The sequence below is a fragment of the Bufo bufo genome, chromosome 4 (genome assembly GCF_905171765.1).
Source record: "Bufo bufo chromosome 4, aBufBuf1.1, whole genome shotgun sequence".
Classification (NCBI taxonomy): domain Eukaryota; kingdom Metazoa; phylum Chordata; class Amphibia; order Anura; family Bufonidae; genus Bufo; species Bufo bufo.
Window position 1 is genome coordinate 201,638,954 of NC_053392.1, and position 21,370 is coordinate 201,660,323.

Genomic DNA, 21,370 nt, shown 5'->3' on the forward strand with positions numbered 1-21,370 from the left:
GCCTTTATGTTTGATCAAAGACAACTGAATCTTTAAAGGGAATCTGTCAGCTTCAAAACACCTTCCAAACCATAGTTAGCAGTGTATAATGGATTTGATGCATAGTCTGGTTATATCATTTTTATCTTCATACTCACTTATGTTCTGACTAGGGCTGAAACGATTACTCAATTGAATCGAGTAATTTTACACCAAAAAATTCTTGATGCAAATTTTTTGCATCGAGGATTTGTTTGTCATGTGACCATGGAGCGGGAGTGAAGCGCTTGCTATTACTCACCACTCCGTGGTCACCTGCAATGTCCTTTGACTGCTTGTGTACTCCAATCATGGCAGGGTCTCCCTCTCACCTTCAAGTACAATTTTCAGTACCGGAGAGCAGGCAGTTACACGGACAACTAGGCTGTAGTCCGCACAGTGCAGGCAGTGCGCAGGACACCTCAGGCTCACAGCAAGGACCCGGCATGGGAAATTGGAAACTGCATTTCAGAGCCAGTCTATTAGGCGGCCAGTGACACCAGCTCAGTGTTCCGCCTCCATTGGTGCCTGTGCCCGAGATGAAGAGCAGAAAACGTGCCCTGCCGCAGCCAGAAGAGTGCAGGGTCTGGTTAGATGCGTCTCAGCTTAAGAAGAAAAGCCACCAGGTAACTAGCGCATTCATATACGACAATGTGAACGGGATGTTGCTGTTCATGGCTGGTTAGGTCTGGTTGTAATGTACCAGCGGGGCCACTAGCTGGCATGTATGTGTAGTGAAGGAAGGTGGCACCATCCTGTGGAGGAGACCGGTGCTCAGGCTGAGAGCCATGGTGTCTGGACCTATGCGCTCTGCTTGCAAGTCACAGGCTGCTAAGCTGGTCTTCTGGAGATGGCAAGCAATATGGCGACCTGTGTGTATGACAAGTACAGCCTTGCATGTGGTACTCTTCACACCGTTTTCCATGCTAATTAAAATTCCCCACTGGCATAGATAGCGCTGTCCTTAGTGCCCTATTGTTTCTGGTCAGTAGTTGTAGAGGTACCCAGTATTATGGTGTACCAGCTAGATGTGCCCTACCTGACGGCAGCAGAATCTAGTAACCCTGCACCTCAATCCGAATCTCTGTTGGCAGCATATAAAGCCAGACAACCACCAGTGAGCGTGTGTCCGTGACAGGTCCCGTGCTGACCTCCCATCCTCTCACAGGATCGCACAGTATTAGGGTACATTCACACCACCGGATTTATGGGTCCACTAATTGTGGAACAGGTGCGAACCCATTAACTTTAATAGGGCCGCAAAAGATGCGGACAGCACACCGTGTGCTGTCCACATCTATAGTTCCGTTACACGGCCCCGCCAAAAATATAGAGCATGTTCTAGTCTTGTTCGCAACTGCGGACAAGAATAGGCATTTCTATCATAGGGCTGACCACAAAATGCAGAACGGACACGGCCGGTATCCCTGTTTGCGGACCTGTTTTGGTCTTGTGAATGTACCTGTATACTGAAGGCACTGGGGGATAGTGGAGCTGATGGCACTGGGGGAAACTGATGAACTTGGGCTGATCGCACGGGGGGGGGGGTGAAGGGTGTTGGGGACTGATGGTAGGGGTCTGATGAGTTTTTATAAAGGAAAACAGTCTATTAATTCATGTTTTCTTATTAGATTACTCGATTAATCGTAAAAAATAATCGATAGAATACTCGATTTCTAAAATAATCGTTTACTGCAGCCCTAGTTCTGACGCTGTACTCCTATAAACCAGCAATAAAATGCATTGAGGGGACTCCCATGCTCACACTTATAATGCAGAGGACTCAAAGAAGAGTCCTTGCAACACATTTTACTGCTGGTTTGTGGGAGCATAGAGTCAGAATGCAAGTGAGTATTAAGATACAAATAACATAATTGGACTCGGCATCACTGACACTATACACCGCTTACTCTAGTTTGGGGGAGGAGGGGTGTTGGAGCTCACATATTCCCTTTAAAGCGTTTATCCCAAGGACTTGTTTACATCTGCGTCCGAGGATCCGTTTGGGGCCCTTGTCTCAGATTCAGTCAAAAACAGTGGAGAGAAAAATACTGTATGCAGGATCTGTTTAACTCCATTTGGGTCAGTTGTGTGCCAAATCTGACACTTCTGAAGGAACAAAACAACTGAAATAAATTGTGCAAGTGTGAAAGAGACCTTAACAAGGTGATGTGAATACATACACCTAACTAAGGAACATGGGTACAAGGTGGAAGAAGAGGGTATTGTAAGATAGAAAGTGCCAAAGTAGTCTACTTTGTGCATTCTCATATATACTGAAACCAACACACACACATTGCTTCCTGGAACATCTCTAAAGTGCTAAGTTATCCAATTAGCATAGTGATCTTACACTTTGCCGTCAATGTTGTAGAGGTCATCATCTTCCTGTTGGTGGCATCCTTCAATCCATAACTGTCCTCCCTCTAAGTGTTTAACAGACTTCCAGAACAGTTCATAAAAGTTCTTGACTTCCCAGTGTGAGAACACCATCAGTAACATATTTATAGGTGTGCTCCTCAGAGGTAAAGTCGTGCAGTTTTCCCAGAGATTATGATATCGTCTCCTACATATGTATGGTGACTTTGATTTCCCTGATAATTCCCATTAAAGTGTTATCCACAGCAGATGCTTTGTGGAAGAGTCGCATAGGTCTTTATTTCCCAACTCTCATTTTGCTTTAATGTATACAGGTGAAAGTCGAAAAATTAGAATATCGTGCAAAGTTCATTTATTTCAGTAATGCAAATGAGATAGACTCATTACATGCAAAGCGAGATATTTCAAGCCTTTATTTGGTATAATTTGGATGATTATGGCTTACAGCTTATGAAACCCCAAAGTCACAATCTCAGGTCCCCTTTGCTCATGGACTAATTAGCTGACTAGAGTGTGACACTTTGAGCCTAGAATATTGAACCTTTTCACAATATTCAAATTTTAAGTTGCCTCCTTTTAAGTTGCATTACTGAAATAAATGAACTTTTGCACAATATTCAAATTTTTGGAGTTTCATCTGTAGTTATTCACATATTATGTCTATACATAGAAAAATATATATAGGAAAATTATAATAGATGTGTTTCATGCTTGCATGTATTCTGTTTTTATATTTTTAGTTATTATTTGACTGCCTATCTATCAAAGACCTCAATATGGGACAGGAGGGACTTTTTTTTAAATTAGTGGCGTTATAAAATTTACATGGTGGTTAAGGCATGTCATATGTAACTGAATTAAAGCAAGATAAAAATAAAACATATTGAAGCATAATATTTGAATTATGATAAATTGAGCAGCAGAGTCAGTAATTTGCTAGCTAATTCTACTCTCCTGTCACACAAAACGTATCTCCTGCATGCCATGGAAATGCATAAAAAATGCATGGAAATTGCATAAAATGTGAGGAGAGGGGCATTTGTGCTCTGAGATATATCATTTACATTTTAATTTTGTTACAACATGTGGGAAAACAGAAATCCCACTCTCTGCCATATGTAAAAAAAAAATGGCTGTAGTTTGTTCTGATAAAAGAAGGTGTATTATTATGATTATTATTTAAGCGCCATTCATTCCATAGCGCTGTACATATGATAAGGGGTATACATACATAATACAGACAATTGCACTAAGCATAAACAAGACGAGTTACAGACTGGTTACAGTACATGGTATAGGAGAAGGACTCAGTAGGTGAGGGTGAAGCTGGTCATGGCGGTATAGAGGCAGCAGGGTCACTGGTTGTAGGCTTGTCTGCAGAGGTGGGTTTTTAGGTTTCTTTTGAAGGATTCCACTGTAGGTGAGAGTCTGGGGTAGCGAGTTCCAGAGTGTGGGGGATGCACGGGAGAAATATTTGAGGCGATTGTGGGAAGAGGTGATAAAAGGAGAGGAGAGAAGGTCTTGTGAGGATCGGAGAGTGCGTGTGGGGATGTATCGGGAAAGTAGCTCAGAGATGTAGGGAGGGGACAGGTTATGGATGGCCTTGTATGTATTTGTTAGTATTTTGAAGTGAATTCGCTGGGCAATGGAGAGCCAGTGAAGGGATTGGCAGAGGGGAGAGGCAGAGGAGTAACAGGGTGAGAGGTGGATTAGTCGGGCAGCAGAGTGGAGGATAGATTGGAGGGGTGCGAGAGTGCTAGATGGAAGGCCACAGAGGAGAATGTTTCAGTAGTCCAAGCGGGAGATGATGAGGGCATGTACAAGCATTTTCGCAGATTCAAAGTTGAGGAAAGCGCGGTTGCGGGAGATGTTTTTGAGTTGGAGGCGGCAGGTTGTGGAAAGGGTTTGGATGTGCGGTCGGAAGGGGAGGGCAGAATGCAAGGTCACTCCAAGGCAGCGGACTTGGTTGACTGGGGAGCGCTTGCAGCCATTGATCGTGATAGATAGGTCTGTTGGGGGGTTTCAGCAAGATGGGGGAAAGATGATGTATTAACAAGTACAATTGTATATCAAGCCAAGCGGAGATATGATAGTGGATAATATCCTGATCAATGAGCTTGAGTTCTACTTGAGATCCCACACCCTCTATGACGGTTATTATTAGGCTACTTTCACACGCGTTTTGGGCGGATCCGTCATGGATCTTCAAAAACGGATCCGTTACAATAGTACAACCGCATGCATCCGTCATGAACGGATCCGTTTGTATTATCTGTAACATAGCCAAGACGGATCCGTCATGATCTCCATTGAAAGTCAATGGGAGACGGGTCCGTTTTCTGTTGTGCCAGATTGTGTCCGAGAAAACTGATCTGTCCCCGTTGACTTACATTGTGTGCCAGGACGGATCCGTTTGGCTCAGTTTCGTCAAGCGGACAGCAAAACCCTGCAGGCAGCTTTTGGTGTCCGCCTCCAGAGCGGAATGGAGACTGATCGGAGGCAAACTGATGCATTCTTAGCGGATCCTTTTCCATTCAGAATGCATTAGGGCAAAACTGATCTGTTTTGGACCGCTTGTGAGAGCTCATGACGGATCTCACAAACGGAAAGCCAAAACGCAAGTGTGAAAGTAGCCTAAGAAATTAACACCTCAGTGACCTTGGTAGTCTTTTAAGACTTAAGTTTTCTGTAAAGTAGGAGATTTTTCTCCAAGACTAGGGCTCCACAGTGACTATTGACCATGCAACAGTGTAGATAATTGCAGATTAGAGTCACCATTGCACAACCTCAAGGTTTTCTTGTGGGGGGAAATGTCAAGTGGCAGTCACAAAAATTCTTGCATATCTAGAAATCTTCTGATGCTGACATGTGGTCTGTGACTTTTCCCCAGAGGTTGAACTTTCAACAGAGCTCTAGCATAAGTTATGCTATGTAACTATAAATGCTGCATTTTTTCATATACTTGTGCTGATAATTTAATCTCATAATTTAGATGTTGTGGGCTGTTGTAGAAACATACTGTATGGGGACATTTATCAAGTCTGCTACACCAGATTTGTGGCATAAAAATGTCGCAAGTGAATCCCACGTTCAACATTTAGTGTATATTTTTGCAATATTTGGTGAGCCTTACCACGTTTAGAAGTAAAAGGTAGGTCAGAATTTCTGATAAAAACACCTTTAGGTCTCATTTATGATGTGTAATGCTAAATATGTGTTCTCTTTATTAAAGGTACTTCAAAGGCCTTTGATTTGTCATAATTGAAGTACCTATAGTATAGAGAATACATAATTAGCATAACATTTTAGTGCCGTTGTATCTATACCAATTACGTAGGAGACCTTTCCTTAGCACTGAGCACTGAAAAATATTCCGGGGTGCTGACCAATTACTTTTCATTTGTGATGTGCAACTTTATAAAACATTCACAAAAAAGTTGCATCTTCATTCCAGGTAACCCCGGTGTACTTTTACAGACCTAGGTGTACAGTCGTGGCCAAAAGTTTTGAGAATGACACAAATATTCGTTTTCACAAAGTTTGCTGCTAAACTGCTTTTAGATCTTTGTTTCAGTTGTTTCTGTGATGTAGTGAAATATAATTACACGCACTTCATACGTTTCAAAGGCTTTTATCGACAATTACATGACATTTATGCAAAGAGTCAGTATTTGCAGTGTTGGCCCTTCTTTTTCAGGACCTCTGCAATTCGACTGGGCATGCTCTCAATCAACTTCTGGGCCAATTCCTGACTGATAGCAACCCATTCTTTCATAATCACTTCTTGGAGTTTGTCAGAATTAGTGGGTTTCTGTTTGTCCACCCACCTCTTGAGGATTGACCACAAGTTCTTAATGGGATTAAGATCTGGGGAGTTTCCAGGCCATGGACCCAAAATGTCAACGTTTTGTTTCCCGAGCCACTTAGTTATCACTTTTGCCTTATGGCACGGTGCTCGATCTTGCTGGAAAATGCATTGATCTTCACCAAACTGTCGCTCGATTGTTGGAAGAAGTTGCTGTTGGAGGGTGTTTTGGTACCATTCTTTATTCATGGCTGTGTTTTGGGGCAAAATTGTGAGTGAGCCCACTTCCTTGGATGAGAAGCAACCTCACACATGAATGGTCTCAGGATGCTTTACTGTTGGCATGACACAGGACTGATGGTAGCGCTCAGCTTTTCTTCTCCGGACAAGCCTTTTTCCAGATGCCCCAAACAATCGGAAAGAGGCTTCATCGGAGAATATGACTTTGCCCCAGTCCTCAGCAGTCCATTCACAATACTTTCTGCAGAAGATCAATCTGTCCCTGATGTTTTTTTTGGAAAGAAGTGGCTTCTTTGCTGCCCTTCTTGACACCAGGCCATCTTCCAAAAGTCTTCGCCTCACTGTGCGTGCAGATGCACTCACACCTGCCTGCTGCCATTCCTGAGCAAGCTCTGCACTGTTGGCACTCCGATCCCGCAGCTGAATCCTCTTTAGGAGACGATCCTGGCGCTTGCTGGACTTTCTTGGATGCCCTGAAGCCTTCTTAACAAGAATTGAACCTCTTTCCTTGAAGTTCTTGATGATCCTGTAAATTGTTGATTGAGGTGCAATCTTAGTAGCCACAATATCCTTGCCTGTGAAGCCATTTTTATGCAACGCAATGATGGCTGCACGCGTTTCTTTGCAGGTCACCATGATTAACAATGGAAGAACAATTATTTCAAGCATCACCCTCCTTTTAACATGTCAAGTCTGCCATTTTAACCCAATCAGCCTGACATAATGATCTCCAGCCTTGTACTCGTCAACATTCTCACCTGAGTTAACAAGACGATTACTGAAATGATCTCAGGAGGACTATGCAATTCATCTGATCACTCTTCATAATATTCTGGAATATATGCAAATTGCTATTATAAAAACTTAAGCAGCAACTTTTCCAATTTCCAATATTTATGTAATTCTCAAAACTGTTGGCCATGACTGTACACTACATTGCACTTGTGCCAAATATATTACTACTATGCGCCATTTTATAAATTTGGCGCAACCTCACAAAGCAAAGACAGACTTAAAATTGATACCAAAATCACTGCAAGTGATCAATTCTCCCATAGTGATAATGTCGAACTTGCATACCCATACAGCCATTACTATCCATGGAAGGAACTTCATACAACTTTCCATAAATAAATAGTACAAGTGAATATAAGAAACTTTGTGATATATCTTATCAGAGAAAATGCTGTATTCTAAAGTTAACGCCTGTCCCCCTTAATAAATGAACTTTCTTTCCCAAATGTGTGATAAATCCAGCTTGTTAAAGTCAAGACAGGCTGCCTGCTCACTAAAGGATCATCATTCAATAGAAGATGATGGAGAGGGTGGAGGGAGGAAGTACAAGGAGACACCAGCAGAAAGAAAGAAAAAGACAGACTTAATTCAACAGATTCAACAGCTCAAGTGAATAGGAGCTAAGCTTCCATGTGTTAGAAATACTATCTTAGATGATTTCCTTTGGCCTTGTTTAGTATAGCATTCTCAACTGTAGGTTCTGGTTGCAGTTAAGTCTTCTTTCTTGTATTTGCAACTAGGCTAAAAAATAAGAAAATGAAATGAAAGCAATTGAATACTGGGGCAGCGTGTGGTATGATTTTGTTAGGGTTTGGATAATATTGGATATATCAATTTTTATGTTATTTCATTGGAAGTGTTCGATTTTGCTGAGATTCTCCTTTTATTTTATTATATAGGACACAAGAAATTTTATCCAAAAAGTATATAACAAAAATTGTATATTGCAGGTATACAAAGGAGAAGACACATCATTTCACATCTCAGGTGTCCAAACGAATATGGATTACAGATTTCGAGTTTGTGTATGTCGTCGATGTATTGATACTTCACAGGAACTCTGTGGAGCTTACAGTCCATCTGCATCTTTTGTTATGAGACGGAATGATCTCATGTTGCCGGAGGACCTATCACGCCTTGAGCGTTCAAAACTCAAGGGCATGGTGCCTACTGATGAACAGTTTGCAATTCTTATTGTTTTAGGCTTTGCAACCTTGTCTATTTTATTTGCCTTTATACTTCAGTACTTCTTTATGAAGTAAACAATGAAGACAGGTTAGAGATATAAACTTAACTAATGCTGCGCATTATAATCCATTTTATTCAAATATTCATTTTTAAATAAATACAGACATGTTCCGTTTTACATTTTATATTCATATTTTTACTGTTTCAATACATTTTCAGTGTTTTGATGCACCTTTTTGAAATGTAAACCCAGGACATAGCTGAAATGTGTTTCTGCTACGTAGCTATATAAGTTAATTACAAAAGCAGTTGTCTGCTCCTTAGCTGAACCCAAATTAGTGGTTGACTTTATTTCTAAACAAAGGATCAAAACGCAAAATAATTCAAGGCTATCCAAACATTTGTGACTTGTGATAAGGCTTTGTATATTGATGTGGTTTTCCACAGAAACATCGACATACATAAACATGACCACACAAAAAGGTTCATACATGGATACAAATGCGTACACACAAGAAATTTCTACATACACAGACTAGATATACGTGTAGATAGTGTATTGTAAAATTTCATGCATTTTACTTGAAATTGCTTGTGATAACTGTTATGATATTGCTGTCATAAAGAATGGAAATTTGCTGAATGTTTACAATCTCTGAAAACATCAAGTTTGACATCACCGCAGCAAATCACCACATCCAATCTCTGGTCATGTGACCATTTGTCATGACTCAAGCCAGTTATTTGCTGCAGGCCATGTAACACTGGATTTTTACAGCGAGGGAGCCTGCATCGGGAAGCAGGTAAGTATGCTTTCCTTTACAGTTCTGGCCAAGTGGGGGGTTTTGCCAGAAACCCCTCTATTCTTGCCCAACCTCTTTAAGGCTACCAGGTTGTCTGCTGTACATGGTGGCTGGTAGTAACAGTATGTTCAGAACCAACACATAAGAATATGAGTATGAAATGGAGTATTGCATTGCCATAATGTGCAAGGCAAAATATTACTTACTGTAGTTAAAGGCTGTGTACACCTTCGGAGGCAATTTTTTTATGATTGCATATTACTCATTTTTGGCTAAAATCATTTTTCAATTGGCCTTTATTAAAAAGTATTGAGCTATTGTGTCACAAAGCATTAACTGTTTTTCTTACTGTGTAAGGGCTCTTTCACACTTGCGTTCTTGTCTTCCGGCATAGAGTTCCGTCGTCGGGGCTCTATGCCGGAAGAATCCTGATCAGGATTATCCTAATGCATTCTGAATGGAGAGAAATCCGTTCAGGATGCATCAGGATGTCTTCAGTTCCGGAACGGAACGTTTTTTGGCCGGAGAAAATACCGCAGCATGCTGCGCTTTTTGCTCCGGCCAAAAATCCAGAACACTTGCCGCAAGGCCGGATCCGGAATTAATGCCCATTGAAAGGCATTGATCCGGATCCGGCCTTAAGCTAAACGTCGTTTCGGCGCATTGCCGGAGCCGACATTTAGCTTTTTCTGAATGGTTACCATGGCTGCCAAGACGCTAAAGTCCTGGCAGCCATGGTAAAGTGTAGCGGGGAGCGGGGGAGCAGTATACCTACCGTCCGTGCGGCTCCCGGGGCGCTCCAGAGTGACGTCAGGGCGCCCCACGCGCATGGGTGACGTGATCACATCATCCATGCGCATGGGGCGCTCTGACGTCATTCTGGAGCGCCCCGGGAGCCGCACGGACTGTAAGTATACCGCTCCCCCGCTCCCCGCTCCTACTATGGCAACCAGGACTTTAATAGCGTCCTGGGTGCCATAGTAACACTGAACGCATTTGGAAGACGGTTCCGTCTTCAAATGCTTTCAGTACACTTGCGTTTTTCCGGATCCGGCGTGTAATTCCGGCAAGTGGAGTACACGCCGGATCCGGACAACGCAAGTGTGAAAGAGGCCTAACTCGTACTTTCACTTTCACTTTATGCGGGTCATCTAATAAACCTTATCTCTAAACTCCTGAGAGGTCATAAACATTTGTTTAATGCCGAATGCGAACAGCCGTGTTCCGCGGTCGTGAGCAGTCCGTGGTATGGCGGCCTGCATTCCTGCTGACAGCAGGAGCGCACAGCGTCATTGGTTGCTATGACGCCATGCGCTTCATGCCGCCGCTGCACTACAGTAATACACTCGTATAGATCATACGAGTGTATTACTGTAGTGCAGCGGCTGCATGAAGCGCACGGCGTCATAGCAACCAATGACGCCGTGCGCTCCTGCTGTCAGCAGGAATCCAGGCCGCCATACCACGGCCGCGGAACACGGCCGTGTGCATTCGGCCTAAGCCACATTCTTATCAGTAAGATAAGAACTGAGCTGTAATGTGTGTTTATAATGTCAGAGAGCAGAGATAAGGAGCCCGTCTGCTCTTGGTCTGACAGAAGCGACAGAAAATCCAAAGGGTGCTATTAGAGTATGTCAGCTATGCACAGAAAAAAGGACACCATATATTTAATAAAGAACAATTAAAAAAATAATTTTTAGCTCAAAATGGATACAATGCAATAAAAAAATAATGCCCTCAAAAGATGTATATAGCCTTTAACAGTTCAGTATATAACACTGTACATTTTATATAGTTTAAAGGGTTGTCCCATGGACATAATGTTTATTGTTAGATTCAGCACATAATTATAACCTTTTTTTGTATTTTCACTTATTTAAAATACTTATATCCCCATATATTCCAGGATAATGTGAGTATAGCAACACTTGCTGTTCCTATTGAGCAGCCTTCTTGTGTCCACCTCAATAAATATGCAGAGGTGGACACACGTGCTCAGTCTTGCCTCTGTCTCTCTCTGCTCTTTCAGGTATGTGGAAGGATACTTGGTATGGTGATCGATTGCTTGTGAAGCTGAAGCATCTTCTGTCCTTTACAGAGGAGATATTGTGCAAGTAATGAGAGAGGCACAGTTACTGTTGCACTTGCCCAAGCATCTCTTCTGAGAAACAAAAAAAGATGCTGTGGCTTCAGAAGGAGCCGGCTTACCTCATCACCGATCTTTCTGCATAATCGGTTAAGCAAGGAGAGAAGCTAGACTGGGCACGTGTCCAACATGGCATGTTTACTGAGGTGGACACAGGAAGGTTGCTCGGGTTCTAGGAATATCTAGAGATACAAGCATGTATTTATTAAGTGCAAATATATACAATGTTTAAAATTATGGGATGGATTTAGCTATTAGCAATATTTTTTATAGGATAACCTCTGAAATATTGCATTACACTCATGTTACACAAGTTTGTATTTATTCTCAATATACACTTTGAAAATACATTGAGCGATTGTCCAATCATGACCTTAGAAATTATATGTCACAGTCAATACCTACAGGGGATGATTACCTGCTATTTATTTTTCTGAATTCTTGCTCATTGATTACTTTGTATCTCCGCAATCTGTGATTTGTGAATACAGCTTAGCTACAGTGACTAGAGGGAGTCTGAAGTAGTCTGAGACAAACCTCTTGTCTCTTCATTGGTTTAGGCTTCTGCTTCTTCCCTCCTCCTGCAGCTCTGCTCCCTCAGATTGGCTGCTTTGTAGAATACAGGCCTATCTAGGCCCCCTAGGAAGTCAGTGCATGAAGAGCTGATTTCCATTACAACAAGGGAAGAATGATTAGAAAGTACAGATTACTAACATGATTGTTAAGTATCTGCCACACAAACTGACTGCCATTTAGGGAGAAGGTTCTATGCCATCGATTCTCTTGTATGGATGGTAGCAGAATTTTGAAAGATGGCTACTCCAACATTTATGGATGTCCTTGATGTCCTACATTTCAAAACCTTTCCAATCCAAAAAAAAACCTCTAAATCTATATCATTGACACAATTAATAATTTTTATCTGTGAAATGCAGTTCTAAGCCCTGGCCGTCATCCTCATTTTCTGCACTTTAAATGCTAGTAGAGTATGTGAATAACTTAGGTTTATTACCAACACATATTCAGTTTAAAAACTAATGGAGATTGGAGACCTCACTTGCAGGCCTTGTCTTGTTGCTAAGCAGTGGCCCAAAGACATTCAGGCTGCTTGGCAAACTGCACCGATGAAATATTGCTCATTAGGGAGTGTGTAATGAATAGTTATAACGGTTTTGTGGACTATTGAAAGTAAAGCTTTGAGCTCCGTTAATATTTCATCGTTACTTGAACCAGTATGTCATGTTGACATTGTTTAAAGAGCATCTGTCACCATTATCAACCATATTAAGCCAGGCATACTGCCTGATACGGTTGATCATGGTGACTAAAAGTATCATTTTGGTTTTTTTTTGCAATTGCAATTGGTATTACCAATGCAAAAAATATCTTACTTTTAGTTATATGTAAATGATGTGCGCAGAGCACCAAGGGGCTGGCCTAGCCCCTTGAAGCACCACTTCACCTCTGCCTCTCCTGTGGCCAGTTCACCTCCCAGTAAAATTGAAAGGGCCAGGCAACCTCACTGCTCCAATATCTAGCTCTGAAATCTCGCTCACGTGCCGGCTCAGTAAAGATCTAAGGGCTGTCATTCCCACTCTGAGATCTTCACTGCACATGTGCCAGAGGTGCGGCCGCCGGCGCACGTGCATAAAAAGGGCTCATTTTAATGACAGATGCTCTTTATCGTTTTCTCTACCTGTTAAAGAACACTGCACTCATTTTGCCTAACCACCAGATTCCAAGCTTAGAATTTCTAAAATAACTGCATTAGTTATATGAACCTCCTGTTTTTTGATATTATAAAGTGCCTCAGGGAAACATTTCAGCTGAAGGTGCAAATCATTTCAAAGAGGGTGCAACAGACACGCAACATATACTCAGCTTTTATATAAATCTATATTTTGTATATTTTTTGCTGCTTTTCTTTGCGTTGTGATAGAATTAAATGTCTGACATTCATGGAGGTATCGCATCATAATCCTCGATTTATCTGCTTTTTATTCCCATAACCAAAGCAACCAAAGCTCAACAATATTTTGTTTGTAGTTTTTTTTTTCTTTTTACAGTATATTATATTAAGTACTTTTTAAAAATCCCGATTACAGTGCAATCTTTTATTTATTGTAAAGACAAAGAAATATGTACTAATATTTGTAGCATGATAAATTTTAATTTTGTGTAATTTAGGCTACTTTTTACCCAGCAGCATTTTAAGTGATATCTGTCTTTGAGGTTTTTTTTAATTGTTACATAAAATCAGCGCATGTAAAGCCAAAAACCATCCGTGATTGAATCGTTTACATGTAATCAAACTCTTTAATCATCTCTTCAGAGGAAAGTATAAATGATCCACTAATCATGCTGTGTGCCTATAATGATGTAGCATTGTAGCAAATGTTAGTTGACTTGTAATATAACTGTAAACACCACAATAACATAGCTCTGCAAACTAATAGTACTGCCAAGGATGTGGCATATTACAATTTTTATTTTTATTTTTTCTTTATTTAAAAATATTTTATACCTTTATGTCTTCTGTATTTTACGAGCATAATCTATACAGGTGTTAATAGGTATAAGTTTTGTATTTTATTAAAAATGTACAAAATAATTGTCCCATGGTTTAAAGGAGAAATAAAGTATTGTGATTTTTATAAAGCAATTCTTAAGCAGCTTAAAGGAGAAATAAAGTATTGTGATTTTTAAAAAGCAATTCTTAAGCAGAGCTGCTACCTTGAAAAAAAAAGACCAAATTAAATTGATAAAATAAATTTCATGAGAAAAAGTTCACTAAAAAGTTGGGATTATTTGGTCTGTGGCCACAACATCTATCCCATTAGTGTGTATGCTCTCATTCATGGCAGCATTATTACCTATTTTCTGCTAAGGAAATTATTTTATTTTATCTTTTGAGAACTAGGCAGCCAACGTCAGTAGATAAAAGCTAAGTATCAGTATTCTATAGTACCTCATTACAACAAGTGGTAAAATATACTGGAAGTCACTGATTTATGCCACTTCCACATTAGCAACACTAGTAATACATTATGTCTATAGTGGTACCTGTAAAAATTTTAATTAAGAGCAAGCATCTTAATATATAATTGCACCTTATCTTTTTTAATTCAACAAAGGACATGGGGGGGATTACAATATACGTTAGGTACGTAAAATTCATAACTTTTGTAGTAATGCTGCTTTGAATGTTTCATGATAATTGTGACTATATAATCCTTTTAAAAATTGTAGAAGGTGTTGTGGTGATATGAGTCCAACCATTAGTAAGCCACTATGGGAATATTTTATATATGCATTTAAAAAAAAATTATTGGCCAGTTTTAGAAGATATACTATCTTTTATTTCTGGAGGGACTTATTTTTTATTATGAAATTAGTGTAATTTTGCTTAATAAAGTTTGTGTCCATAAAAAAATATGAAATCGCCAAAATATATTTTTCTATTTTACTCATAGTCCATTTGATGTTTTATTTTTAGCATAAGTTGAAGCTCTTCAAAAAAAAAAGCCATTATGTGGCACACCACAACTCCAACCAATATCTAAGGTTTGTCGTAAAGTCATTTTAGAGTTGACCTTTGTGACAGTTTCTATTGTAAGATTATTCAAGGAGAGCTTTTTGACACCTGCATTTATGTAGACTCTGACATGACCTGTTGAGGAAAGCAGCCATTTACTTCAAAATTCATTGTTGTACCTTGGCAGGCAAACGCACTAAGTGCACTGGCTTACTTTTGCTGCTTGAAGACAGACTGGCAAAGTAACTAACCAGTCACCTCAAATCACGGTGGCCATTTAGTGCCTAATTGCAAAAGATTGTCTTCTCTTCAGGTCAATTTGAAAGCAACAGTTGGACAAGTCAGAATTGTATTTTTGCACAACCGTTTCGATTGAATTACTAAATATTTTTACCTCACTTTTGGACAAACATTCCAAACATTTCATTTAAAAAGAAAAAAATCCTCTTTTCTGGTATTGTAAATTTAAGACTACTTTGTATGCATTGTATTAAAGCTGTCATATCTACTTTAATGTATAGATTTTGCAAAACAAAAAATTGCTACAGTATGTAAAACATAATTGTACTTCTAGTGTATATGTAATATATTTAAGCCCAATAAATGTTTTACTTCCTATCTTGGTGGTCATTGATTTTTTTTTTTTTTTAGCTTTGTCAATTTTCTAATGTATAATAAGATCAAGTGTTTTTGTAAGCTCCATAAGTATAGCGCATATTACATGCAGTTTTATTATCTGATCACTCCTTTTCTTTGCATGTGCAGCATATGAATGATTCTTTCGAGATGTCAGTTATGGGACCTGAAATAGTACTGCAAGGTAAAGAGGACCTGTCACCTATCGTGACTAGTGATGAGCAAATTTCATAAAAATTCAATACAGCCGAATTGGTTGGGCAATTGAAAATGCTCTAATTGCTTTGACAAGTTGTGGATGATATTCTAGAGTCCTTTAGGACTATGTACAACTCATTTCAAGCTATTTAAAGGGATTATCCAACTTTAGGCTTTTTTTCTCAGACGCCTTTAGTGTGTCCAGACCTTTGGTTGGGCTTTATACCTACCTGCTCCCTTTCTCTGGGTTTTGACTCCATCTCTTCACGGTCACCTCTGCAGGTCCCGAGTTTTGGGGAATCAACATCCTGTTGACAAGACCACACATGACTGCTGCAGCCAATCACTGGCTACAGTGTTGACCTGTCATAGGTGGGTGACATGTGACCTCTGCAGCCAGTGAATGGCTGCAGTGGACACGTGTCGGCCCTGTCAACGGGATGTTGATTCCCATAGACTCAGGACCTGCAGTGGCGACCGTGGAGCAGGAACAGAGCAACGGGGACCAGGTAAGTATGAACCCCACCATGGGTCCGGCCACTCTGAAGGGGACTATTTAAAATTGTATAACCCCTCACGAAAAAAACCAGAACTGTGCGGCTAAAAAATAACCCCTGAAGCAGGGGAGATTAACTCCTCCTCTCTCCAAGGGCTTATACCAATGCTCTAGTTTAAGTCTTATGCGTTTCCGCCCCAGAGTAGATCCCTAATCATTCTTTCTATTATTTTAAAAAATCTATCCCCAATCCAAACTGGAGAGTTCTTAAAGAGATATCATAACTGGGGTAGAACCACCATCTTAATTAGGGATACTCTGTCAGCCTTCGATAAAGGTAAGCGAAGCCAAGTTGTTATTTTAGATCTTAGCTTGTTTATCAATGGAATCAAGTTGAGCGGGATAAAATCTTCCACCCTTGGAGAGATTATAATTCCTAAATACTCAAAGGAATCAGCAATTTTTTAAGTATTAATCGTGGCTTCAGTTTGGAATAACGGGTTATCTAAAGGCATATTCCTATTGTCCAACGGCATGAGAGTAGTTTTTTCCCAGTTTACATCCAGACCCAAAACCTCTCCAAACTGATGTATCGTTTGAATAATGCTCAACAGCGTAAATTGTGTCTGCTGAACATAAAACAAAATATCATCTGCGTAGAGAGAAATTCGGTCTTCAATTCCCAATATCCCAAACCCCACAATCCTAGGGTCCTGTCTAACTCTAGCAGCCAAAGGCTCAATATAAATATCAAATAACAGAGGAGAGAGCGGGCATCCCTGGCGAGTGCCTCTAGTTAGAGGAAAACTTCTTGTCAGATGACCATTTATATTCAATCTTGCAGTAGGAGATCTGTACAGAAGTTTTATCATATTAGTAAACCTAGGACCTAAAGCCCATCTTATGAAGCACTCTCCACAGGAACCTCCATTCCACTCTATCGAAAGCCTTAGAGGCATCAATATATAAAATGGATCGTGTATCCCCTCCGGACGTCTGTATATTAGTAAAGAGACAATGTAGATTATAATGGGTCCCTTTCTTAGGGATAAAACCTGTTTGGTCTGGGTGTATAATTGATGTCATAACATTAGATAACCTCCTGGCCAGAATCTTAGAAAAAAGTTTAACATCTGTATTAAGAAGAGAAATAGGTCTATATGACCCCAAATCCTTAGGGTCTTTACCCTTCTTTAATGCCAGTATAATAACAGCCTCTGCCATTGTTTCTGGAAGGGATTCCTCCTCTATTGAATCAGTGAGTGTTCTCCACAGATAAGGAAGAACCGTCTCCGTATATTTACGATAAAACCAGTACGGGAGTCCATCCGATCCAGGAGAGGAATTCCCTGAGCCGCCTTTAATTACATCATCTATCTCTTGAAGGCTTATGTCCATCTCAAGATGTTCTTTTTGACTCTCTGTAAGAACTGGAAGAAAAATGGAATCCAAGTACGAGTCAATCACATCATCTGGAAGAACACTCTCCGATTCATATAGTTCAGCAAAATACTTTAGCCCACTCTAAGTATTTAGTTAATAGATCTCCTTATGACAACTTTTTCACACTATTGGAGTCTGGTCAATTGACCAACTCCGATAGAGAATTAAAATCCGCCAGAAACCTCTTTATGAAGTCATGGTATTCGATCAGACTCTGGTATGGAGTGAAAGGCTCAATTGTATGTACTCCACTATGGCATAATAAGCATTTTCAAAATTTAGCTGAATTAATTAGATTTATATTGGCAAAAAGGTAATATTTTGTATTTGACACAGGTAGTAGGAAATGGGGATATAGTTTCATTCACGGTATTATCACAAAGACAAAATGTACACAAACTATCATGGTTTCGGTACTTACAGTTAAGGTCGGCACTATTAAATATTAAAGAAAAAGATAGGCTTGAAATTCACGCTTTTACACAATTTAATGAATTGATAGAGAATTTGGGACAAAGGATGAAGATTTCTCAACTGTATAAAAGTTTACTTATAGTACGATTTGGTGATCTTTTGTCTCCTGGTCAGAGGGCTTGGCAAAATGATTGCTCAATGACTCACGTGGAGGATCAGGAGAAGGTATTTCAGGATCTTAAAGTGGTTTCACATAATTTTAATCACGTTTTGGTGCAGTTTAATATTCTACATAGATTGTATGTTACTCCACGATGGCTTAAGAGATGTGGTATTAGGAGTCATGCCAATTGTCCTAGGTGCGAGGCTCCGGATGCGGACTATTTGCATATGTTTTGGTCATGCCCAAAGTTGAAACAATATTGGTGGTCTATTCATGATTATATCCAGAGAAAATTGAACGTGCGGATTCCTTTTATGGTTGATTTTTGGGTATTGGGGGGATCTTGCCAGGGTGCCTTGTTATCAATAAAAAAAAAATCTTCTGTTTAAGATAATGTTTCTGGCAAGACTCCTAATAGCTCTTGGATTGCGCGAGAGGCTCCAAGTATTAATACATGGTTAAAATTGGTAGATACCAATAAGAGATACGAACATATCCTGTATAAGCAAAGAGATATTGAAATAAAATGGAGTAATATCTGGAGAGATTTGGAATAGATAGATTTTCCTTCGCTCTCCATCCTTCTACATCTTTCCTCGGTCGGGTTACGGAGGACTGGTGCCGAAGGAGGACACATCTGGGGGTGGGACGGGGAGGGGTTTGGGTTGGGTTATATGGGGTTTGAAAATAAAGAATATATATTTTAAAAAAATTGTCTGTTATTGGAAATTTAATAAAGAAAAAAAAAAAAAGTTGTATAACCCCATTAATGTCAAGCCAACAGTAAATCTTAAAGTGACAGCAATGTATATGACTATGGGTAAATGCATGGCTGCTGGTGGTAACAAACAACCTCTTTAAAAACTAACTTCAATGTAGGATTTTTTACATTAAAAAAAGTCCAAAAAAAAACAGTTTTTGGCAGAAAATGCCTGCTGGTGTTATTGTATACACACACTCCAGGGATCATATGATCCTCCTTCATTTTTCCTGTCTTCTAATCTGAAAAATGGCCATTTTTAGAGATTTGCACAAACTGAATAGTCAGGAATGCAGACTCAGATTTGGGATAATTTTTTTTAAATTGGGTCAAATTCTATTAGCTTATTTCTATTCCTGACATGTCTGTTGTAGTAACCACCTGCATTCCCCATGTAGTAACAAATCTGGACCTTCTATTCTTATGGCTCCCCATAAGAAGCAGCACTGTAATACCTTTAAAAAATGTCAATGATTTGTTCACCCCCTGAATGGGACAGTTTTCAAGCCATGAAGATGGTTCCATAGAGGAACTAAAAATTGCTGTTCATTGTTTGAATAAATCACAGTTTTTGTTTTGTTTTTCAAAATATTACAGTACTGCTTCTTCACTAGGAATACATTTAATGTGAAGGAGTTTGGATTCTGACCTTCTAAAGGCTTTTATCCTACTTGGCTGTGCCTCTCCTTTAGGCTACATGCACATGACTGTGTCGTGTTTTGAAGTCCGCAAATTGTAGATCCTCTAAACACGGATGCCGCCCATGTGCGTTCCGCAATTTGCGGAACGGGCGGCCCATTATAGAAATGCCTATTCTTGTCTGCAAAACTACAAGAATAGGACATGTTCTATATATATATATTTTTTTTTTGCATGGTCATGGAATGGAGCAATGGATGCAGACAGCACACATTGTGCTGTCTGCATCTTTTGCAGCCCCATTGATGTGAATTGGTCCACATCCGAGCCTAACGGTCATGTGCATGAGGCCTTAGAGACATTAGTATTCTTATGATCTGTGCTAAGCCATTCTTCTATTATTCCTATTAGAAGTTTATGAATTGCCAGCCGCAATAAAGGTCCATATAGGTCAGGGATCACCAACTCCCAGCAGGCACACTTATTCAGCTATTCTTATAAGGCCTCATGCACACGACCGCGGATCCGCAAAAACGTAAGCCGCCCGTGTGACTTCCGCAATATGCGGAACGGTCGGCCCATTGTAGAAATGCCTATTCTTGTCCGCAAAACGGACAAGAATAGAACATGTTATATTTTTTTTGCAGGGCCACGGAATGGAGCAACAGATGCGGACAGCACACAGAGTACTGTCCCCATCTTTTGCAGCCCCATTGAAGTGAATGGGTCCGCACCCGAGCCGCAAAAACTGCGGCTCGGATGCGGTACCAGAACTACAGTCGTGTGCATGAGTCCTAACTCTTATAGAAGTAAAAGGAGGATTCTGGGAGTTGTTTCAGAACAGCTGGAGTGCCAGAGGTTGCTGACCCCTGATATAGGTGAATAAATAACGTTAGACTGTGCAGGGACACAACCTCAACTGGTAACACCCAGATGGTTATTGCTGACTGCTGGCAATTTATTAATAAACTTCTAGGAAGAATTATAGAGGAATGACACAACATTCATTTATATGAAAAATATGCTCCAGAATGTTTATTACATGAGGAATGCAAGTAGTTACTAAAGCAGACATGTCAGAAGAGCTGACTTTCATCTTTAAAGCATATAGCCAACCTTTCCACCTAATCAAGGCTCATTTTTATGTGTAGCAGTTCCCTGATAACCTTCTTTCTCTCACTGGTGGTAAAATTACATGTAGTCTATAGTCATTCTATCCTTGTGGTAATGCCATACTATTCCAAGATGTGAATGCCCCTTTAATATTTGAGTTTTAGAAGATTGGTAGTTGCTGGATATTTTGTTGCATTAATGTGCACATGCCAGTTGATACGTTTATAGTTCTTGCATACTGCTCTTACTGAATGATACACCCTGGATGCTTTAATCCGTAAACAGTGGTTTCTTTTTTGTGAAATATCTTTTTTGTGCAATCACGACCATGATACAATCTGTTATATATATTCACTTTTGCAGAAAAGAGCATTCCCAACACTGATGGGTAAAAATCCATTTAGATCTCACTACAAAGTGTTGCTGCTAATTCCCAAGGCTTCATGCTCATCCACCTATCCCAGGGGTGCACAACCATTTTTGGTCTGGGGGCCGTATTGTCACATTGTTCTATTTCCAAGGGCTGCAAAAAAAAATAAAAAATCTATCGGTGCTCGTTTGCCTCAACCTATTAGGCAGGCCGATACAAAGTTAGTCCT

At 40.0% G+C, this 21,370-nt stretch overlaps 1 protein-coding gene across 2 annotated transcripts in view; it reads left to right on the forward strand.

Annotated features, from left to right (window-relative positions):
* The window catches only part of FNDC3B (fibronectin type III domain containing 3B), a 420,792-nt gene extending 411,611 nt beyond the window's left edge, over positions 1-9,181 (forward strand). Inside the window, exon 26 of one of the 2 annotated variants that reach the window (XM_040428242.1) lies at positions 8,188-9,181. In XM_040428242.1, coding sequence (XP_040284176.1) covers positions 8,188-8,499 — 312 coding nt within the window. In that variant the 3' untranslated portion in view covers positions 8,500-9,181. The remainder of the gene's footprint in view (positions 1-8,187) is intronic. The other variant, XM_040428241.1, reaches the window with a different exon arrangement.
* The last annotated feature ends 12,189 nt before the right edge of the window (positions 9,182-21,370 follow it).